The sequence below is a fragment of the Rhinopithecus bieti genome, unplaced genomic scaffold (assembly GCF_001698545.2).
Source record: "Rhinopithecus bieti isolate Rb0 unplaced genomic scaffold, ASM169854v2 scaffold_15087, whole genome shotgun sequence".
NCBI classification, from domain to species: Eukaryota; Metazoa; Chordata; class Mammalia; order Primates; family Cercopithecidae; genus Rhinopithecus; species Rhinopithecus bieti.
The window spans coordinates 1898394-1922995 of record NW_016808547.1 but is presented as its reverse complement, the minus strand read 5'-3'; the positions used below and the strand labels follow the sequence as shown (position 1 = coordinate 1922995).

The 24602-nt window shown below is 41.7% G+C and overlaps 1 protein-coding gene across 6 annotated transcripts in view; it reads left to right on the top strand.

Annotated features, from left to right (window-relative positions):
* The window catches only part of ARNT2 (aryl hydrocarbon receptor nuclear translocator 2), a 155228-nt gene that overhangs the window by 52479 nt on the left and 78147 nt on the right, over positions 1-24602 (top strand). For all 6 annotated transcript variants that reach the window (XR_001888147.1, XR_001888146.1, XM_017886857.1 and 3 more), the window contains 3 exons: positions 6382-6484; positions 12175-12240; positions 12584-12669. Coding sequence is in view for 4 of the 6 variants with exons in the window: in XM_017886857.1 (XP_017742346.1) it covers positions 6382-6484; positions 12175-12240; positions 12584-12669 (255 nt within the window). In the remaining 2 variants the exon portion in view is untranslated. The remainder of the gene's footprint in view (positions 1-6381; positions 6485-12174; positions 12241-12583; positions 12670-24602) is intronic.

Sequence of the window (24602 nt, the reverse complement as noted above, 5' to 3'; positions counted from 1 at the left end):
CAGAAACGCACCTAAATGTGAATAGTATTTTCTCTAGAGAAGATTATCTGGGATTTTACTTAGTGAGAGTGTTAGTGTGTGTGATTTTCTAAAACGACCATGTTAGTTTTAGAATAAAAATTAAGGAGAAAAACAAGAATAGCAAGTTATTCAATCTTGTAGCCTGAGGCCATGCTCTGTGCATTATTCCGGAGTGGTCTGAATGCCTTCTCTTCCTCCAGCAGCCAGAAGGCAGGGGTTAGCTCCTGGTCTCAGGAGACCCTCCCTTCCTGCGGCTCTCTGTGCTGGGAGCCTGCCAATCACTTGTACTCTGATTCTCTAAGGGAGTTCCTTGAGCTCTAGTGTGTAGGTCTTCAAATCTGTACATAACCCTTCAAAGTAGGAATGCCTGATTCCATTTTCCAGTCAAAGAAACTGAGGCTCCGAGAATTGAAGTGACCTGCACAAACTCTCGTAACCAGCATACGGAGGAGCCATGTCTTACATCCTTGCTGCCTTTTTCATTTGAAATAGCGTAATTACTAATTTATCAGCTCACTAATAGTTCTCCTTTGTACATCAAACCCAGAACAATATCTGCTTTCACAGCTTCTGGTTATGTTGGAAGATTTCTGGGGCCTCTTACAAAGCTAGCCATTGTGCAACTTGAGCCCAAGTGCTCTAACAACTGGGTCCCCGAGCCACAAAGAAGCACATCGCTCTGTACCAAAAGGAGAATGCTGATACGATGTCAAGAATTCCGACACTAGATTCTCCCTGAATTCAAAGAATGGGGAAAGTGAGAGAACCAGAGTGAGAAAATTAATTGTGGTCCTGGGGGCTGTTTGATTGTACCATTTCAGATGGAGCAGTTATAGGTGCCCGCAAGTTCCCCCATGTGGCAGTGGGCATGGCTGGCTGCCCTGGACAGGAAGAAAGCATGCTCAAAATTGAGGAGGACACGTCCTGAGAGGGGAATATTAGGTGGGCCTTCCACATGGATGCTGAAACCATGTAGGGTGATAGCAGGTCTTGGGGTAAAGAGAAAGGCTGTGGGTGCTGTGCAGAAAGTCTAAAATGAAGGAGGAGGAGTGACCCAGAGGTGGGAAGACAACAGAAACAAAGGAGGGGTAGTAGGTGGATGAGGTGGTTGTCATGAGTCTGGAAGGAGCATGTCACGCAGGAGTCAGGTTTGGAAGGGCTTCGGGGACTGAGGAAGACAGCAAGACTGCCTTTGACCCCATGCCATGTGGGACATGGGAGCATGAGTCTTTTCTCCAGAGGGCACCCTCCAGAGGGCAGGCTTGTCTCTACTGAGGCAAGGAATTGAGTTGATTTCAGGGAGTGTCTGTAAGGAGCTGAGTACACAGGAGTTGTCTTACTTCCAAGTGGGTATTCTGGAGGACACCCGGCAGGGGATTAGGAGGGAAAGGAGCAGGAGATTTGGATCAAGGGTGAAGAGTACACATAGGAGAGGTGACCAGGGTGGCTGGTTGTTTAGGCACTGGCTAAGGAAAACAGAATGGAATACATCATGGGACCAGCCCAGAGACAGGATTACAAAAGAACGAGAGTCCTTCAGACCAGTGGATGAGGCTGGGGAGCAGGGATTCTAGAAGAAGCCAGCCTTGGCTGGATGGATTGTGCCTCTAGGGATCTGCTGGGAGTCAGCCCGAGGAATCCAGGCCTATGGCCCAGGCTTCTGTGGGTCAGGAATGAAGATTAGATTAGGAGCAGTGTAACTGGCAGCGACATCTGTTTGCCTGTCTACTGGGAGCCCATAGTAAGCAAACGCAGCACCCATGTCTCCTGTGGGATGGAGGCTGACTGCCATCCCATGACACCGGGATTCACGGCCCAGTGCTGGGGCGGTGGCCGCCTGCTTCTGTACATCTCAACTGCTATTACCCTTGTGAAAAATCCAGTTTACACACAACCTCTCAGGAACACACCTACTCTATGAAGTCAGGTGTGCTTTCATTCCAGAGGAGCCTGAAGAGAAGCTTCATTGTGTCCAAGGAAACCGGAGAAGCACACGGAGAAATAAACATTGAAGCCATTGTCTCTCAAGGTCGTGACAGCAGATCATGGAAATGTGTTTTTTCATTTCCTTATGTTCCACTGCTCATGTGCTACGCAGCTGCGATTTATTTTCAGAGCATACTTTGGAATCTGCCAGACCCCCATGCTGGCCTGCTTCACAGCTGAAACCATTTGCCATTTGGTAGATGATAAAGCCAGTGACAATTTACACTAACATGGCCGTAAAAAGACGCCGTCTGTGAAGGAGATAGACAGGTGTCAAACCTGGGGCAGCAGACAGCGCAGAATCAGCAGACGCTCAGGGCCTCCCCCGCACCGGCCGCGCCAGAGCTCTCAGCACACTGAGTCAGAACGTTCCACTGAGTAGAATTCTGGTCTACACATCCTGCTTAAAGATGTACGTACCAGTAGTCAGCATGATGGTGATTGCTGGGTCTTTGTAGAGCGTCATGCAGTCTGCAGAGCCCTGGTCCATGTGGAAAGGGAAGGCTGCAAGTGTTGAGGGGAGCAAGCTGACCAGGCACAGTCCTAGACCATGCGTGCAGGATAGTTCTAACACAGCATGACAGAGTAGGCCCAAGGAGAGAGCACAGCATGCTGCAGAGTGCAGCGAGGAAGGTGACCACCCTCTCTTGCATGCATTTTCACTCCCCCACACCTTCCTCCATTTGCAGCAGTGGGACCCAGGCTTGGGGAGGGTGTCTTCTTCAAGGTCCTTTTGATTTCAAATGATAGAAACCTTTTGAAACGCTGTCTGCTGCAAAGCCGCAGCTCTCTCATCCCTTTCTAACTCTTCCTGGCTTTATTGTTCTTCGCTGTTATCTCAGTGTAATAATCTGTTCTGTTTGAGTCTATTCTCATCTACTTTGGTCTGTTCTCTTTGTTGTTGTTGTCCGCTCTCTCATCCTCTAGGATATAATGGCCTTTGCCTGTTTAATTCTTTGTGCTTACATTAGCGTCACTCACATATTGTCCAGGCTAAATGAATATTTGTGAAATGACGACTGAGAAGACGCCTTGGATAAGTTGTGATAAAAAGTAGAAGTCAGCTAAGCACAGTAGCTCACGCCTATAGTCCCAGCACTTTGGAAGGCCGAGGCAAGAAGAATGATTCAGCCCAGAGTTCAAGACCTGACTGGGCAACATAGCGAGTCCTCATCTCCACAAAAAATAAAAAAATAAGCTGGACATGGGGGCACACGTCTGTAGTCCCAGCTACTTGGGGGGCTGAGGTGGGAGGATTGCTTGAGCCTCAGAGGTCAAGGCTGCAGTGAGCCGAGATTCCACCACTGCATTCCAGGCTGGGCTACAGAACAAGACCCTGTCTCAAAGAAAAAAAAAAAAATGGAAATCAGGCAAAGGGAAGGGGATTGCTCAGGGAGGGGAAGTGGCTGGGAAGGGCCAGGGGTGAGAGAGGAGAGAGTGGCACAATGGGGAGTTGTGAGTCCTTCTGGGCAGCAGTGGAGGCCTGTGTGGAGCGGTGGGATGGCGTAGGGTGAGGAGGGAGTATGAGAGGAGGGCAGGGGCCGGACCTCGGAGGCCTTTAATACTGGGCTGCGGGACTTGGATTTTCCTGGCAACTAAGAGTGGAGAACATGAAAGGCTCTCAAGGAGGAGTGTGACGTGGTCATTTGGTCTAAGCCTGCCAGGAAACACATTTGTTGCTTGCCTCCTGTGTGCGAATCACTTTTATGTATGTTGTGTCACAATAATCTTGAAAGCAAGATCTTGCTCTTTAATTTTGCAATAGAGAAAACCATGGACCAGCGAGGCTGAGTGACTGGGGTCACATAAATGATAGAGCCATGATTGTTTTTGTGTTTTAAATAAAGAATTCTGGTAGCAATGCAGAGGCTGGAATGAAGGGGACAAGACCAGAGGAAGGGATGACTGCCCTTTTGCAGCCATCCATCCAGAAATGCAGTGAGGGGGACAGATCTAAGGTGATAGCAGTGCAGAGGCAGGAAGTACACAGGCCAAAGATACACAGGAAGTAGAATTGACAGAATATTGGTGACTGATCAAATGTTGGAGTTTTTCATATTCATTATTCAATAAGCATTTATAGAGCCAAGCATAGTTGTAGTTGCTTTGTAATATTAATTCATTTAATGCTCACAAAAACTATCTAAAGGAAGTACTATTATCTTCATTTTTACCAATGAAGAAGCTGAAGCACAGAGGTGTTAGGTAGCTTGCCCAGGGTCACACAGTGAGCTAAGGAGGCAGGACTTAAAGCTAGGTAGTTCAGCTCCAGAGTCTATGCTCTTACCTACTAGATTTCTAGTTTGAGCAACTGGGTAGTGGTGGTGCCAATGACAAAGATGGGGGACTGTGGAGAAAGGGCAGCTTTGGACAGGAAGAAGAATTTGCTTTTGGACCTGAGGAATGTAAGATGTCACTGAGATACCCAAGAGACAGTTGTACATGTAGGAGCTTCCAAGAGAGGTCTGTGTTAAAGAAAAAATGATTCCCAAATTTGTTAAAAACTATAAAGAAGACTCCATTGAAGGGGTGCCATGGCAAAAGGTGCAGGTATCACTGCACTGTGGTCTTGCAGGCTAGGAGAGAGTGGACCCAATTCCAACAAGGATAAATGAGGGTTTATAAGCAAGAAGCAAGGTAGTGGCAGGGGGCAGTGGGTGGAGAATCACTAAGAGGAAACATCAGGGGTCGGGGGATTCCTGTTAGACTCAATCAACAGAATCCTTGCTGAGGACAGTGCAGGGTGGTAGATATCAAAGGTGTCAGATACCAAGGGTGGGGGATTCTCACCAAACTAAGTTAGAATTCTTGCTCAAATTGGGTTCTGCAAGGACAGAGAGGGAAGCTCAAGGTCAGGCCTAGACAGGCAGAAGACTTACAGGGGGCTGACTGGAGTTTCAGTCAAAGGCGGGAGGCTTTATCAGCTGGAAATGGGCATCTTGATGTCCTTAGTATGTAAGAGGTGGTGGAGCTGAATGTCTCCAAGGGTGCCTGGGAGAGAGTGAGAGAGAGAAGGCTAAGGCCCAGCCTTGGGAATGCCAACATGGAGTGGGGAGGAGTTGGACTGAGGAAAAGGGGCTGCCCCCAGGACAGGCTGGAGAAGGTAGTGTCCTAGGGCAAGAATGTTCCAAGGGACTGGCCAAGGATAAGGACAAGGTGGAGAGGGGCTGAAGATTGTGTATTAAATTGGGCCACGTAGAGAGTCCTTGTGGCCTGGTCTGGAGCAGCTGCCATGGAGATGTAGTGGGTGGAGGCCCAATACAGTGGGTACAGTGGGCTGGACATCAAGAGGGGGCAGTGAGTGTGGACAGAACCCTCCAACTGCAGATGCAGAGAGAGAGGATAAGAACTTCAGGGCCAGAGAAGGTCTTTTGCTTGTTTGTTTTCTCCTAAGGTGGAAGATATTTGGTGGTGTTTAAATACTGGAGGAAGTAGACAGTAGGGAGGGGAGAGGATAGAAATAGCCATGTGGGAGGAGGTCAGTTGATGGCCCAGAACCCCATGGGGGGTGGGAGAAGAAATACGCTGAGGTAAGAGCAAGGTGGGGGATGGATGCAGAATAGTGGGAGGGACAGAGATGTGTGTGCAGGCGGTGAGGGAGAGGAGGGACTTGGGGATAATGTCTGGGTTTCTGACTTAGATTTCCATGTGGATGGCAGTGCCCTTGCTGATGTTTAGGGAGGGTTTGGGGAGGAGTGGGTGAAGCTGCTTTTGAGGTTCATAGTCAGCTGCTGATGGTATGGCCGTGGGGCTAAGGAAACGAAGGGGTTGATGCTAGAGGTGTAGATGTAGGGTCATTAGCGTCCAAAGGTGACTGTCAAAACCCAGGTGTAGATAAAATTGCGTAGGGGGCATGTACAGTGAGAAGAGAAGAAGGCCGAGGCTGGAGCCTCCAGGAGAAAGGAGCAGAGAGGAGAGAGGAATTGGGAGTGCTGTGTCCGAAGCCAGGGGAGGGCAGATACTTGAGAAGGGAGCAGTGCGCAGTCGCATAAAGCCCAGCAAAGCAGTTGGATCAAACAAAGGAAAAACGTGTTTTGGATTTAGCAGTAAGGAAGTTGGTGACCTTGGCAAATGCCTTTTCCGTGGAGTGGTGAGGGAGAGAGCCAAATTGGAGTGACTGCAGGCGATGGAATCCAATAAATCAGAGGCAGCAAGTGTAGATGGCTCTGAAGAAAATAAAGCATTTTGAATTGTATGGATTTCATCACTATGTGAGTTTCTTGCCAAAGAATGTTGGGAATTCCAAGACACAAACAATTTGCACAGCCACACTTGTCCTCATTTGGCAGAGCATTTGGAGAAAGCGCCCCCCAAACTGCCTCCTCCGTCTCCCAACCGAAGGCTTATGTACATGTCCTTCTCTATCTCTCTTAGGCCGGATCTTGGACCTGAAGACTGGGACGGTCAAGAAAGAAGGGCAGCAGTCATCCATGAGGATGTGCATGGGCTCGCGACGGTCTTTCATCTGCAGGATGAGGTCTGTTTGGGGGAGCAGCAGGCTATCATGGTGGTTGCTCCTTTCTCTGTCACTGTTAAGAGCCTTGACCAGCTCTGCTGAAGTCACACATGCCGACTTGGGTTTACTCCAGGGACTTCGTCTTCTTGACCTCAGCATGTGGATATACAAGATCCTTGGTCTAGGAAGGATTCTCTCTGTCCTCCTACCATCCCACTTTGTCTAATTTCCTACCATTTTCTTCTCATTCCTAGATTCACACCCCCTTGTCCACTGTATCACTCTACTTCCTGCCCATCTTTAAGACCCTTCTCCAATCCAACCTCTCCAAGATTCCGTAGTTCTCAACATGTTTTATATTAAGATGGCCTGATTTCATACTTATTCATATATTTCCTGTCACAATTCACACGTTTAATTGGTGTCTATGATATTGTTGATTGATGTGTTAAGTGTAAATGTCTGGGTTCCGTGAGTAAATTATAGTGCCCTGAGGATGGAGGTTTTGATTTAGACTTCTCTGAGCCTTCTTTACATCTAGCAGAGTGTTCTACATATATTTGATTTATAAATCATAATTGAAGAAACGCAGGAATGAATGAACTTTGGAGAAATCAGGGGAATTTTGCCATGTCCTTGAAGAAGAGAGAGCTGGGATCTTGAATCCTCAAATCCAGTTCAGCACCTTTGTACCTTCAACCCTGTGCCCCCTGAGGGATGGTTGGCACGAACTGCAAGGTGGGAGGTGCAGGACAGGGAATTGAGATTGTTTGGGCTGTGGAGTTCATGAGACAGTGACACGAGTAGATGCCACTTATCATTCATTTATTCAGTTATTCAACAAATTTATGTCAAGGGCCCACCTGTGTCATGTGCTCTTCAAGGTGCCGGGAGTCAGTGTTAAGTAAAGCAAACAAGGCCGGGTGTGGTGGCTCGTGCCTGTAATCCCAGCACTCTGGGATGCTGAGGTGGGCAGATTGCCTGAGGTCAGGAGTTTGAGACCACCTGGCCAAAATGGTGAAACCCCGTCTCTATTAAAAATACAAAAATTAGCTGGATGTGGTGGCACACACCTGTAATCCCAGCTACTCAGGAGGCTGAGGTGAGAGGATCGCTTGAACCCAGGAGGCAGAGGCTGTGGTGAGCTGAGATCGCACCACTGCATTCCCGCCTGGGTAAAAGAGTGAATCTCTGGTCTCAAAAAAAAAAAAAACGAAAGCAAGAGACTAACAATAATAATAGACTCCTCATATAATAATAATAATAATAATAATAATAATAAAGCAAACAAAATCCCTGCCTGCATAGAATTCATTTTCGTGGGGTGATACACAGTAGACAAAAGTACCAAGTAAATATATGGAACATCAGATGGTGGTGAGTGCTATGGAAGAAACGTAAAGCAAACTTAAGTGGGAGTAGGAAATAGCAGATGTTGTTAATTTCTGTGTTATATAGAGTGGGAGGGGAAGACATCACTGATAAGGTGACTTTTGAGCAGAGACCTAAAGAAAGTGAGTGAATGAAACAAGGGAATGTCTGGGCAAAGAGAAGAGCAAGTAGAGGGAATAGCAAGGGCAAAGGCCCAGAGGCAGGGATGTTCTTGGCATGTTCAAGGAACAGTGGGAACGTTCTTGTCTCAGAAGCAGAGTGAATGGGGTACGGTGCCAGAGGAATGGGCAGAGATGTGGTTGAGAGGTAGTGGATGTTAGGTCATGTTGACTTTACATCGCTTCAGCTTTTACTCTGCATGAGATGAGAGGTCAGTGAAGTTGATTGTGAGAGTTACATGTTCTGAATAAATTTTTAAAAACTGTTCTGGTTTTCTATGGAGAATAAACCTGTGGATGAAGAAGAAGGGTAGAAGTAAGGAGGTTATTGTAATGATTCAGGTGAGAAATGTGATTGTGGTAGAAAGTGCTCAGATTTTGAGTGTATTTCACAGATAGAGCCAGCCTTCAGGTAGGGTGTGAGAAAAAGAGAGAAATCAAAGGTACAGCTAAATTTTTTTCCCACTCAATTGAAAAAATTGAGTTGTCATTTTCTAAGATGGAAAAGGTTGTTGGGGGAGGTAGTTTGGGGTCGAGGGGAATTCCAGCATAAGATGCCTATCTGTAAGAACAAATTTACAAGAGAAAAACAAGTAACCCCATAAAAAAGTGGGCAAAGGACATGAGCAGATGCTTTTCAGAAGAAGACTTATGTGGTGGCCAACAATCATATGAAAAAAGAAAGCTCAATATCACTGATTATTACAGAAATGCAAATCAAAACCACAATGAGACACCATCTCACACCAGTCAGAATAGCTGTTATTAAAAAGTCAAAAAGGGCCGGGTGTGGTGGCTCATGCTGGTAATCCCAGCATTTTGGGAGGCCAAGGTGGGCAGATCACGAGATCAAGAGATCGAGACTATTCTGGCCAACATTATGAAACCCCATCTCTACTGAAAATAGAAAGATTAGCTGGTTGTGGTGACATGTGCCTGTAGTCCCAGCTACTCGGGAGGCTGAGGCAGGAGAATTGCTTGAACCCGGGAGGCAGAGGTTATGGTGAGCCAAGATCACGCCACTGCACTCCAGCCTGGCAACAGAGTGAGACTCCATCTCAAAAATAAATAAAAAATAAAAATAAAAAATGTCAAAAAATAACAGATGCTGGTGAGGTTGTGGAGAAAAAGGAACACTTATTCAGTATTGGTGGGAGTGTAAATTAGTTCTACCATTGTGGAAGACAGTGTGGTGATTCCTCAAACACTTAAAAAGAGAAATACCATTTGACCCAGCAATCCCATTACTGGGTATATACCCAAAGAGCTATAAATCATTCTATTATAAAGACACATGCATGCATATGTTTATTGCAGCACTATTCACAACAGCAAAGACATGGAATCAATCTAAATGGCCATCAATGATAGACTGGATAAAGAAAATGTGGTACATCTACACCATGGAATACTACACAGTCATAAAAAAGAAAAAGATCATGTTGTTTGCATGGACGTGGATGCAGCTGGAAGTCTTTATTCTTGGTGAATTAACACAGGAACAAAAAAACAAAATACTACATGTTCTCACTTACAAGTGAGAGCTAAATGATGAGAACTCAGGGACACATGGAAGGGAACAACACACACTGGGGACTTTCGGAGGGTGGAAGGTGGGAGGAGGAAGAACATCAGGAAAAATAACTAATGGGTACTAGGCTTAATATCTGGATGATGAAATAATCTGTACAACAAAGCCCATGACACAAGTTTACCTATGTAACAAACCCACACTTGTACCTCTGAACTTAAAAGTTAAAATAAAAGATGCCCATCATACAACTAGATGGAGAAGATGAGCAGACAGTTGGACATATAGCTCTGGAATCCAAGGAAGAGGTTGGGGCTAAAGATATGGACCTGGGGATTAACATCAATAAAATGGTATCTAAAGCCTCAAAACTGAGATGCATGTGAAATCACATGGGAGGTGAGTGTAGACAGAGGAGAAGACAGAGGACTGAGTCCTGGCACTTTCCCTGCCTCAGGGGATTGGGGAAGAACCAGCAAAGGAGACTGAGAAGGAACAGTGAGGCAGGTGGGAGGGGAAGAAGAGAGGGCAAAGGGAACAAGAGAGGACGAAGGATGTTTCTAGAAGAAAGGAGTTATCAATGGTCAAAGGCTACTGATGAGCCCTGAATGTGAAGACTGAGGATTCATCACTGGACATCAGAGAGAGAATCAGCAGGAGATACCGCACGTAGGAGATGTGGCACACAGCAGCACAACGGAGTCACTTACTTATGTCACCGTCATCTAATTGCATGCTGCAGGAACTGTGATTTGCTACAGGATCTATGACTTGCCACTGGGACGTCTGTTGCATACTATGAAGTTCCAAACAATAGGTGCTTTAAAATGAATGTCTATTTTCCCTAATTCAAATTAATCTTTTAAAGTAACTACACTTTTTAAGCAAAACCTGTTTATGTACAGGCTGGTTGGTCTCCCTCAGATCACCAAGGTTGCCTGTGTTGAGGGGAGACCTGCCTCTCTCACTCGCTCCTTGGGCCCTCAGAGCTGGCAGAGACCTTTTGTTCTGTTTTACAAGAAATGGCCCTTCGGGGATTTGAACCTCGATGTTCTTTTCTCTGAGTCTCTTCCTCTTGAGGCTGAGCCTCTGGAATTCTTCTTGAAGGCACATATGAAATCCTCTTCACCACCTGCCTCAGGTCACAGGATGGTGCTGGAATGACAGAATGCACGCTTGTCTCCATTTAACTTAGGACTGGGTCCCTACAGACTGCATGCCCTCCTTCAGCAGCAGGGGCAAGCTGGGCAGTGGGATCCACTTCCATTGCTGTCCACCTAGGGATGAAATGCCATCAGTTAGTGTAGTCAGTCATGGCACGTTTGTCCTGCAGTGCTTGGGTGAATAAATGCCTATCCTAGCTTAGTAGACATTCAGTAGAGCACCAGCAATACAAATCTTAATTGTACCATCTAAGCAATTCCCTTATGAATAAATTGATTGAAAGTGCCATAGTATATCATTTCTATTGGCCTATAAAGCCACTATCACTGTCCTGTCAATGAAATTCATGCAGTCCCTTCCCTGCCCTCGTGTCCTTCCAGGGAGCGTGATATTGGTTGCTCTTTGAAGTGCCAGGTCCGTACTGCCTGTGTTTACCTGAGAGGTGGGCAGCACTGCCATCTACTGAGAACATAACATTTTCCTCCAAATAAAACAGCTTACTTTCAGCAAAGCATTGGGCACAGTCAGCCAGAAAAGGGCAGAGGGCCAAACATTGCTGGGCAGCAATGACATGGGGTGGGCCTCCTGTGAAGGCCACACTAGTGCTGGCAGCTGTCTAAGGTCTCAGAGTATAATTAGACTCTTATCTCTGCTGTATTGAAATTAAGATATTCAGGATATCACTTGTGATGTAGTTGGGAAATGGAAATGCACATAAAAAATAGATATACCAAGCAGCAATCAGAGCCTGGCCATGTTGCAGGCTTTGGGTGTTCAGCACCTGAGATGCTGAGAGGGTCATTGAAAAGGGAGGCAGAAAAGGTTGTCCCAGAGTGTGTAGTGTGATGCTACCATCCCCTGCCTCACAGAGAGGGGCCCACAGAAAGACCGGATTCTCTACCTGTTTATCTCTCATCCCCACGCTCTCCTTGGCCATCAGCAGACTTCCAGCTGTCTGGTTGTCCCTAGAACCAGAACAGTGTATGGGAGGAGAGAGTTTCCACAGCTGTGATGCTAAAGCCTGAGAAAATGCTACTGTTCATTAACTGGCAACATCTGTTTTGAGTTGATGTCTCTGCTCAGGCCTGAAGGGACATTATTGCTGTCATCACCCTCTTCCCTTCTTTCCTAAAAGCCATGGAATTCCACTGAAATGATCTGCAGGACTGAGCATGGCCAGGTTTCTTCTAGAGTCTTTCTGTAGGTCTCCAGCTTCTGGACTGGGCCCTGAAATAATTTCGGTGTGTGTTGTAAAGTGGGTCACACTCTCCTTTTTTCAGTGCCATGAAAAAAAACATTCAAAGGCATGGAGGTCTGCTTCTGCACTGTTGAAGAAAATTGGCTATAGGCCTCACCTGAATAAATGTATAAGCATGAATTAAGGCTCATCTACTTGACAGCAGCACCATATACTGAATAAACTTGCCTGGGTCTTTGCTCGTTCTAACACATTTGTCACATCTCAGGTGTGGAAATGCTCCTTTGGACCACCTTCCTCTAAACAGAATAACCACCATGAGGAAAAGGTTCAGGTCAGTATCTCTTCTGATGTGTATTATGGGACTGTTCTGGTAGATAGTCTAAACACCCTAAGCTAAGCAGCCTAGATTAAAGAAGGGGCTTAGTGTGATGAGGACTGAGAGAACCAGACATCAGGGTGGCAGTGGCAGAGATGAGAGAAAACAGGGAGTTCGGTGGACTTTAGTTTTGATTTTCAGACCATGTGGGAGGAAGGAACAGAGGATAGTGGGGAGTCAAGATTCAAAACTACAAAGGCAGACAAAGAAACCCAGTAGCTTAGATGCCAGAGGAGTCATCAACATCCTTGTCTCACCCTCATATGATGAAAACAATTTCACAAATGTTCTTTTTTAGGAATGGTCTTGGCCCTGTGAAAGAAGGAGAAGCCCAATATGCTGTGGTCCACTGCACAGGATACATCAAGGCCTGGCCACCAGCAGGTAAGGAGACCTGCATATAAATTCCAAGGGAACTGGGTGCTGCTCATACCTGATCATGGTGTTCTGTTAGAAAACTATTCTTATAGGAGTAGGTGGGAAAATATCCTTATTTTTCTTTGTAGTTAGAACACAATGATCTTTGTAATTGGAAAACATCCTGTTACTTGAAACAAAGGTTTCTATAAAGAGCTAATTGTACAGCTGGGTGCAGTGGCTCATGCCTGTAATCCCAGCACTTTGGGAGGCCGAGGCGGGCGGATCATGGGATCAGGAGATTGAGACCACCCTGGCTAACACGGTGAAACCCTGTGTCTACTAAAAATACAAAAAATTAGCCAGGCATGGTGGCACGTGCCTGTGTTCCCAGCTACTTGGGAGGCTGAGGCAGGAGAGTCACTTGAACCCAGGAGGCGGAGGTTGCAGTGAGCCAAGATTTCGCCACTGCGTTCCAGCTTGGGCAACAGAGCGAGACTTCATCTCAAAAAAGAAATAAATAAAAAATAAGGGCTAATTGTACAAAGGTGGTTGGAGTTTTAGCAACTCACTTCTAGGTTCTGTCACCTAGAGCATTCTATAAAGTCAGAGTGGCAATTTGAAATGATGAGTGTATCTAAATCATTACAGAATTGCAAATAAAAGCCACAGTGAGATACATCGCATTCTCACTAAGATGGTTAAAAGACAAGTAACAACAAATGTTGGTGAGGATATGGAGCAACTGGAATCCTCATACATTGCTGGTGGGAATGTAAAATAGTATAGCCACTTGTGAAAACAGTCTGGCAGTTCCTGAAAATACTAAAAACAGAGTTACCATATAATTCAGCAATTTTCACTCCTAAATATACAACCAAGAGAATTGAAAATGTTCGTAGCAACATTATTCATAATGTCCAAAAAATGGAAACAACTCAAATGTACACCAAGTGATGAATAGATAAATAAAATGTGGTATATTCTTGTAATAGAGTATTATTTAGGAATAAAAAGCAATGAAGTATTGATACATGCTATATTATGGACAAACCTTAAAAATATCATACTAAGTGAACAGAGTCAGACACAAAAGCCCACATGTCATATGATTTCATTTATGTAAAATGTCCAGAATAGGCAAATTCATGAAGACAGAAAGTAGGTTTGTGGTTTCTTGGTACTGCAGGGAAGAATGAGGAATGACTGCTAATGGATACAATGTTCTTTTAGGGGTGACAGAGGTGTTCTAAAATTACATAGTGGTAATAGTTGCACTGCTATGTAACTATATTAAAAACCACTGATGTGAATTTTATATCAATAAATTTGTTCTTAAACAAAAAGATATATACAATGTCAAACAATTTTTGTTCACTTTATGGCCCAGAATGTAGTATGTATAGCTCATTGACTGTTTCATGTCAGCTTGAGAACAATGTGTATTCTGCTGTTGTTGGATAAAGTATTCTTTTTTTTTTTTTTTTTTTTTTTGAGATGGAGTTTTGCTGTTGTTACCCAGGCTGGAGAGCAATGGCATGATCTGGTCTCACTGCAACCTCCACCTCCTAGGTTCAAGCAATTCTCCTGCCTCAGCCTCCTGAGTAGCTGGGATTGCAGGCATGTGCCACCACGCCTGACTAATTTTTTGTATTTTTAGTAGAGATGGAGTTTCACCATGTTGGCCAGGCTGGTCTTGAATTCCTGACCTCAGGTGATCCACCTGCGTCAGCCTCCCAAAGTGCTGGGATGACAGGTGTGAGCCACCACACCCAGCCAGATGAAGTATTCTTTAAATGTCAATTTGATCAAGATGATTGATAGTGCTGTTGAGGGCAACTGTGTTTGTATTGACTTTTTTGCCTGCTCAATGTAGCAATTACTGAAGGAGGAATGTTGAAATCTCCAATTATAACAGTGGATTTTCCTATTTCTCCTTGTAGGTCTTTTTTTTTTTTTTTTGCCTCACATGTTTTGATGCTCTGTTGTTTGGTGCACATATGTTAGGGATTGTTATATTTTCAAAGAAAATTGTTCCTTTTTATCCTTGATAATTTTCCTTGCTCTGAATTCTGCTTTGTATGAAATTAATAGAGTTTCTCCAACTTTCTTTTAATTTCTGTTAGCATGGTATATCTTTCTCTATCCTTTTACTTACAACTTAACTGTGTTTTTATATTTAAAGTTGGTTTCTTGTAAACAACATATAGCTGGATCTAGTTTTTTAATCCACTCTCATAATCTTTTAATTGATACTTTTAGACCAGTTACATTTAGCATGATTATTGATATAGTTTGATTGATAGCTACCATGTTTTCTATTCATTTCTCTCATTCTTTGTTTATTTGCCTCCTATATTTTGCCTTTTTTAGTTTCTTTAAAATGTTTTATTCTTAGCCCTAAGTTTGCAACATACATTTACAATTATTATATACAATTACAAATATATATATATAATCCATGTTCAAAAAATATTATGCCCCTTCATGTATAGGGCAGGCAACTTATAATAAAATCTTCCTTCTTCTGTCTTTTCGTTTCTTATACTGTTGCTCTCATTCATGTCACTTATTTGTATGTTATCGTCACCCAATACATTGTTACTGTTATTACTTTGAACAAACAGGTATCTATTAGATCAATTTTAAGTAACAAAAATAAAATGTTTTATTATATCTTTATTCCTTCTCTGATGCTCTTCTTCCAAGGAACTTATTTTAATATTTCTTACAGGGCCACTCTACTGGTGATGAAGTCTGTTTTTGATTTTTTGTAGAAAATCTTTATTTCTCCTTCACATTTGAAGGATTGAAATTATGAGATATAGAAATATGGGTTGGCAGCTACTTTCTTTCAGTGCTTTAAATATTTCACTTCATTCTCTTCTTGTTAACATGGTTTCTGAAGAGAAGTCCACATAATTCTTATCCTTGTTCTTCTATAGGTAATGTGGGATTATTTTTTCTAGCTTCTTTTAAGAGTGTCTCTTTATGTTTGGTCTCCTTCAGTTTGAATATAATGTGCCTAAATATAGAGGGGTTTGTTTGTTTGTTTGTAATACTGCTTGGTATTCCCTGAGGCTCCTGGATCTGTGGTTTGATGTCTCTCATTAACTTTAGACATTTTTCAGACATCATTTAAAAAAATATTTCTTCTGCTCCATTTTCTCCTTCTCCTTTTGTATTCCAGTTACACAAATATTATATCTTTTGAGATTGTACCACAATTTTTGAGTGTTCTGTTCTTCTTTTTTATTCTTTTTTTCTCTTTGCATTTCAGTTTGGAAAGTTTCAAATTGATATATTTTCAAGTTCACTGATACTTTCCTTGGCTGTGTTCAGCCTACTGATGAGTCTATCAAAATTTTCCTTGACTGTGTTCAGTTTACTGATGAGTCTATCAAAGGCCTGCTTCATTTCTGTCACAGTGTTTTTTAATTTGTGCATTTCTTTTTTATTCTTTCTTAGAGTTTCCATCTCTCTGCTTTACATTATCCATCTGTTCTTGCATATTATTTACATTTTCCATGAAAGTTTATAAGTTATTAATCATAATTATTTTAAACATCTGGTAGTTTCAAAATCCATTTCACACCTGAGTCTGGTTCCAGTGCTCACTTTGTCTCTTCAAATTATGATTTTTTTCTAGCTTGTTAGTATGCTATGTAATTCTTTGTTGAAATCCAGACATGATGCATCAGGTAATAGGAACTGAAGTAACTAGGCCTTTGGTGTGGAGTTTTATATTAGCATTCCTAGGAGTTGGACTGTGTTTAATGTTTTAAATATTGTAGCTATAGCTTCCAGAGGCTATAAATTCCTTGTTTTTCTCCCCTACTATCTTTGGTTTTCCAAAGAGCTTTTTCTTTTTCTGTTCCTTTTTTTTTGAGATGGAGTCTTGCTCTGTTGCCAGGCTGAGTGCAGTGGCGCAATCTCAGCTCACTGCAACCTCCGCCTCCCAGGTTCAAGCAATTCTCCTGTACTACAGGTGTGCACCACCATGGCCAGCTAATTTTTGTATTTTTAGTGAAGATGGGGTTTCACCATGTTGGCCATGGTGGTCTCGATCTTCTGACTTGGTGATCCTCCTGCCTTGGCCTCCCAAAATGCTGGGATTACAGGCAGGAGCCCTGGCTCCTGGCTCAAAGAGCTTTTTCTTAAATAGTCTTAAATAGAGTATGCCTTGCATTGAGCCCTGCTGATGTGGGATGAGGAGTAGGGGGAGAGAAATTGTTCTATAATCTGATGATTCAACCTCATGGGCCTGTGTCCTGGGGCTGTGACCTTCACAAGTGTTTCTTATCTCTCCCTCACTTTAGGCCATATGGGAAGGATAGAGTTGGGCTGGAATTGAGTAAGTCCCCTTTTCTGTAGGTGACATAAGGTTCTGGTAAAGTCTTTTCTCTTGGAGAGTAGGTCTTTGTTATGGAGAATGCTCGGACATATTTCAAAATGGTTACTTTTTATCTCCTGCTACCGGAGATGAGGGGTGGGGATTTTTCTTGGTTTTCACTGTGAGAACCTGGTGGGTTCCCGGAGGTAAAACCCATGAAAGTGTGGGGGCCAATTTGTGTACATTTTAAAACACATTAATAATACATTCATATAGTAAAGTTAAAAATATTGTTTCATTCATTCATTCAACATGTATTTGTTGACCACCTACAATGTATGTGCGAGGCATTGTTCCAGGCACTGTAGATATTGTAGTCCATGTAAATCAGTGAAAATGATCAAGGCAAGTCTCAATCATTTTAGGACATTTATTTGCCAAAGTTGAGGAAATGTGCCTGGGAGATAGGTATATGCCTTTCTCCAAAGATGATTTTGAGGGCTTCCATATTTAAAGGGAAAAGGGTGGATATTGGGGGAAGAGGAATAAACTTTTAAAAGGTGCAGGTAGATAAGAGAAAATGCTTGCATCCTTTTGAGTTTTGATCAGCCTTTCACTGAACATACAATTTATATGTGAGGGGGAGGTAAATAGTCACTTATGCCTTCATCTGGCTCAATGAATCTGCATGTCCACATAAGATAACATCAACAGTAGAGCAGAGGAAGCAATCAGATATGCATTTGTCTCAGGTGAGCAGAAGGATGTGTTTGAGCTCTGTCCTTTGTCTCACATCTGTGAAGATAAGCTATCAATTTTCATTGCCAGGGTGAAATTCACCAGGACTATTTTAGGGTAAAGATTTGGAGCCCACAAGGAATTTCCTTGTGGGCAAATTGGGGGGGGGTTTGTATGTTTTTTTTTTTTTTTTTTGAGTTGGAGTCTTGCTGTCTTGCCCAGGCTGGAGTGCAGTGGTGTAATCTCTGTTCACTGCAAGCTCTGCCTCCCGGGTTCATGCCATTCTTCTACCTCAGCCTCCCGAGTAACTGGGACTACAGGCGCCCGCCACCACGCCCGGCTAATTTTTTGTATTTTTTTTTTTTTACTAGAGATGGGGTTTCACCATGTTAGCCAAGATGGTCTTGACCTCCTGACCTCGTGATCTGCCCACCTCAGCCTCCCAAAGTGGCCTCCTAAAGTGCTGGGATTACAGGCGTGAGCCACCATGCCCGGCTGTTTTTTTTTTTTTTTTTTTTAATCTTTGTACCTATCTTATTTAGGAACCAAATGCGAGGCAGGTTTGCATGACCCAGTTCCCAGTTTGTCTTTTCCCTTTGGATTAGTGAGTTAGGGGTCCCGAGATTTATTTTCCTTTCACATGTGCAAAATAGACACAATTCTGTACTCTGAAGATAAAAGTGGGCAATAAACAAGATGACTAATCAAATATACAGAATATTAGACAGTTCACGCTGAAGATGTAGACTCAAGAGTCATCAGTGTACACATGGTTATTAAAGTCGTAAACCTCTGTTTACCTCTGGGGAGAAAGGAAGCAGAATGGTATCAGGAAGCCCTCCAATTACACTGGATGTTTTTTATTTCTCTAATATGAAAATAACTGAAGTAAATGTGGCAGAATGTTAACATGTTTTAAATTTGTATATTGAAGAAGGCAGTTAAGCAAGACGAGTAAATTACAGAGATTTGCTGTACAATATAATGCCTATGGTTAACAATAAGATACTGTGCACCTAGACATTTAAGAGAGTAGATCTTATGCTGTGTTCTTACCACAAAAATAAATAAATAAATACCAACAAATGTACAAAAGGAAACTTTTGGAGGTCATGGGTATGTTTACTACCTTGATTGTGGAGATGATAACGTGAGTGTATACATATGTCCAAACGTACCAAATTGGATTTGTTAATTATGTACAGTTTTTCATATACTGATCATATTTTTGTAAAGCTAGGGAAAAAAATCTGTGTTTGGATACATGGGTGTTTGTTATATTTTCTATTTTTGCCTATGTTTAACCCATTTCCCATTTGCCCTGAGAATACTTGCCTGTAGCGCTTGTGGCTGCAACATTCACCCCAAGATAACCTTGGCACAAAGTATCTTGCTTTTATTATTGTCACATTGCTCTAGTATATTGGCTTTGGAAACAAAAGACATCATTCTAGTTATAGCAGTCTGTGTTTAGCAATGATATTTCCATTTACAAAATATAGTAATTCTCAATTGCTGAAAATACAAATCCTAGAAAATGTAGCATTCCTAGGCACGTTGGTAACATTGTTCTTGAACAGTTGTTGGCCAAAGATTCATTTGATGAATCTGATTTTACTGAGATAGATAATTCTGATGATTCAGATGATTCTGATGTTAATTCTGTTTAGAAATAACTCAAAGAACAGATTGTATATTTTATTTTCACATTGAAAATTAGTCAGATTTTCTTCAGACTCAAAGAGCATGTTTATGTAAAATTAAATGAGGCTGGCAGCGAGTTATCCTTTTTTTTTTCCTAAACAGGAGAAGAGTTAAAGCATAACAAATTAAAATCAGACTATAAAAAATTGTGGTACACAAAATATCCTGGCAACAAAATCCAACAAATTTACTGGTAAAATGTATCAACTATATATTTTGTAATATAAAGGCAAATACCAATAGTGTATTTCATGACTACACAAATAAATCATGATATTGAATAAATTTGCATCAATTTATAAAAGGTACGTAAGGAAAAGCAGCTATAGCAATAATAATTGTTACAAATCAAGCTACAAAATGTAAATTTTATTAAATTCCTATACATGGGTCACTGCAGTCTGTGTAAATAAATATTTTAATACACAGGAACACAAAGCACACAGCAAAATAATACATTTGAAGAAATGCCAATGCCATCTTCATGCTTGGAGTAAATAAAATGTTTATAGAATGTTGGTAATTGGCAAGCAAATGAAAAGTTATGAATTCTAAGATAAACTAGCTTAAACTTAATATGTATCATTGCCTCTTTTGGGCAATGCGTTATGTTAATAAAGGATTCTGGTAGTGACAAATTGAATCTCTACTATTAGGAGAATGATCCAAGTCCAGCTCATAGACCTGTCACATACATTCCTTTGCTTCTTACCATGCTCTGTCATTAGAGAGTGAAGCCTTGCTGTCTTCTAGTGGACTATACCTCTCACCTTGTATGTGAGGCCTTCCATGAACAATGTGGATGATTTGAAAGCAAAATAATTTTAGATACTGTTTAAAAGTAAAAGAATGAATTTTCTATATTCACAAATATAGTAAGCACCTTAATGCAGTTCTTAAATCTAAATAATAATAATAATAATAATAAATACTTACCGAATGCTTACTATGTGTCAGATGTAATTATAAATGTTTTAGCTGCATTAACTCATTTAATCATCACAACAGCTGCATGGAATGGATGCTATTATTTTATGTGATAAAAAAGCAAACTGAGGCACAGAGATATAACCTGCCTAAACTCATACAGCTAGTGCATACCTAATGGAGCCAGAATGTCTTGATTGATTCTTAAGTTAGCTTGATTCTTAAGTTTGTGCCCTTAATCAGCGTATACATACATACGTGTACATATAGAGTCATGCATCGCTTAATAATGAGAATGCATCCTGAGAAATGTGTCATTAGGCAATTTAATCATTGTATGAACATCATAGCATGTACTTACACAGATGTAGATGGTATAGCCTACTACACACCTAGGCTATGTGGGATAGCCTGTTGCTCCTAGGCTACATCTGTACAGCATGTTACTGTACTGAATANCTGATTTTACTGAGATAGATAATTCTGATGATTCAGATGATTCTGATGTTAATTCTGTTTAGAAATAACTCAAAGAACAGATTGTATATTTTATTTTCACATTGAAAATTAGTCAGATTTTCTTCAGACTCAAAGAGCATGTTTATGTAAAATTAAATGAGGCTGGCAGCGAGTTATCCTTTTTTTTTTCCTAAACAGGAGAAGAGTTAAAGCATAACAAATTAAAAATCAGACTATAAAAAATTGTGGTACACAAAATATCCTGGCAACAAAATCCAACAAATTTACTGGTAAAAATGTATCAACTATATATTTTTGTAATATAAAGGCAAATACCAATAGTGTATTTCATGACTACACAAATAAATCATGATATTGAATAAATTTGCATCAATTTATAAAAGGTACGTAAGGAAAAAGCAGCTATAGCAATAATAATTGTTACAAATCAAGCTACAAAATGTAAATTTTTATTAAATTCCTATACATGGGTCACTGCAGTCTGTGTAAATAAATATTTTAATACACAGGAACACAAAGCACACAGCAAAATAATACATTTGAAGAAATGCCAATGCCATCTTCATGCTTGGAGTAAATAAAATGTTTATAGAATGTTGGTAATTGGCAAGCAAATGAAAAAGTTATGAATTCTAAGATAAACTAGCTTAAACTTAATATGTATCATTGCCTCTTTTGGGCAATGCGTTATGTTAATAAAGGATTCTGGTAGTGACAAATTGAATCTCTACTATTAGGAGAATGATCCAAGTCCAGCTCATAGACCTGTCACATACATTCCTTTGCTTCTTACCATGCTCTGTCATTAGAGAGTGAAGCCTTGCTGTCTTCTAGTGGACTATACCTCTCACCTTGTATGTGAGGCCTTCCATGAACAATGTGGATGATTTGAAAGCAAAATAATTTTAGATACTGTTTAAAAAGTAAAAAGAATGAATTTTCTATATTCACAAATATAGTAAGCACCTTAATGCAGTTCTTAAATCTAATAAATAATAATAATAATAATAAATACTTACCGAATGCTTACTATGTGTCAGATGTAATTATAAATGTTTTAGCTGCATTAACTCATTTAATCATCACAACAGCTGCATGGAATGGATGCTATTATTTTTATGTGATAAAAAAGCAAACTGAGGCACAGAGATATAACCTGCCTAAACTCATACAGCTAGTGCATACCTAATGGAGCCAGAATGTCTTGATTGATTCTTAAGTTAGCTTGATTCTTAAGTTTGTGCCCTTAATCAGCGTATACATACATACGTATACATATAGAGTCATGCATCGCTTAATAATGAGAATGCATCCTGAGAAATGTGTCATTAGGCAATTTAATCATTGTATGAACATCATAGCATGTACTTACACAGATGTAGATGGTATAGCCTACTACACACCTAGGCTATGTGGGATAGCCTGTTGCTCCTAGGCTACAAATCTGTACAGCATGTTACTGTACTGAATATGTTAGCAGTTGTAACACAATGGTGAGTATTTATGTATCTAAACATAGAAAAGGTGTAATAAAAATATGGTATTGTAATCTTATGGGACCACTGTCATATATGCAGTCTGTCGTTAACCAAAACAACTGCATGACTGCATGACTACATATATATGCACGTATATACATATCTCTCTCTCTGTTTGACGTTTACATATATATGTGTATATATATATACACACACATTAAAAAATTTTTTTCTACTTAGACCGTAATGCACAGAAATATCAGGATGTTGTTTGCCAAAGGCCTCCAGCTGGACTCAAGGGTGGCGATCCTAAGAAGCAATACCTTCCCAGTGTTCAGAGCCTGGACCTCGGCTTTGTAGATCCAGAAAGTCTTGACAATGTTCTAGAATTTCTGAGAGCCAGGGAGCGTGAAAGAGTTCTCATAAGTGAATGTTTTAGCCAGGTGCGATTCAGTAATGTCATGGGGCTCCTTGTCCCTGGCATGGATGCTCACGTCCAATGTCTTGTGAACCCATCAGTTTTGAGTACTTGAGAAACCACATTTGTATTAGAAGTTTGTTTGCTGAGAAGAAATTAAGAGTAAAGGGATGTGGACCACTGAGAGGGAGATTTCCGAGAGTGGCCCAGTTCACCGAGCATGTGTGCTGGCCCCATGGGTGGCAGCTGTTGAGCCACTCTCTCAGGGGTACAAATGCAGACCCATCCTTCAGGGATTGCACAGATTGGTGGGGAGATCAGTGCATGTACAGGTGACTACAGGGAGTGTGGGCAGGGCAGTCAGCCTTGCGGGGGACAGAGGAAGGGTCCCTAACTTGCCTGGGGTTAGGACAGAGTTCCTGGAGGAAGCCCATAATACTGCAGGATTGGTACTGACAAATTCTGCCCCATTCCAAGGTGACCATCTCATTCTTCCTGATGCTTTCTTCACTTGAGTTAGTTAATCATTCTAATTATACCAGGCAAATTTCTCTTCCTGCTTCTAGTCTCAAAGTGATCTTCTTCTTACCACTTTATTTGAGCTCCAGGCCCCTGATATCACATGGTAAATGCCTTGATCATGGACAGACTCACTTTTAGTGTCCTTATGGATGAGTGTGAGAAAGGAGGCTGAGGTCCAAGGTGCAGACAGGTGACTGCATCCAGAGAGCCTGCAAAGAGGATTCAGGATAAGCTTTTCTGAAGTTGGATGCAGGTCTATGACTGTGAGTGTGAGTGCACAGGGTAACAGAGCAGTGGGACTGTTATGCATTAAGTCTTCAACGATGGCCCTTGAAACTTTGCTGCATGAGAAATGATGGAAGGAGCCAGGGGTGTTTATCTTGGAGAAAGTGAGACATGATTTCTGTCTTCAAGTATTTGAGGGGGTGTCATATGAAGGAGGAATTAATCTCACTTAGGATAGTTCCAGAAGGCACAATTTGGATGAAAAAGGGAAAGTTACCAGAAGGCAGAGTTTAATTTAATAGAGAGAAATGAGCAAAGGCAATGAACAGCGTGCAAAAAAATGTGTACATAGAGACACTAAACGTATGGAAAAAGTTAGCCTCACTATTAATCAGAACTGCAAATTAAAACAATCGTTACCATCTCCTCTTACTTATCAAAAGGCAAAAAGTAGAAAAGACAAAATACACAATGTTGGTAAAGTTAAAAAAAAATGGACACTTTTAGGTACTGCTGGTGAGAAAATAGGTTAGTACAAACCTTTTGTAGAATAACCTGGCAGTATGTATTAAATATCTTAAAATGTGCACCTCTTGGGATACAGAAATTATGCTTTTAGGAACTTATTTCAAAGAATTAATCAGATATATGTGCGTGTGTGTTCAAGCATTAATAATAATTGTGAAAACCTCAAATTAATTACATTTCAGTGATAAAGAATTGGTTAGAAATAGCATGGGACATCTACACGATAAAATGCTGGACAATAATTAAACAGGCATGCTTTTAGAGGATATTGAAGAACAAAGTGCTGGCGGGTGCAGTGGCTGACGCCTGTAATCCTAGCACTTTGGGAGGCCGAGGCGGGCGGATCACGAGGTCAGGAGATCGAGACCATCCTGGCTAATATGATGAAACCCTGTCTCTACTAAAAATACAAAAATTAGCCAGGTGTGATGGTGGGCACCTGTAGTCCCAGCTACTCGGGAGGCTGAGGCAGGAGGATGGCGTGAACCGGGGAGGCAGAGCTTGCAGTGAGCAGAGCAGAGATTGCGCCACTGCACTCCAGCCTGGGCGACAGAGTGAGACTCTGTCTCAAAAACAGAACAAAACAAACAAACAAAAAAAAAAAAAA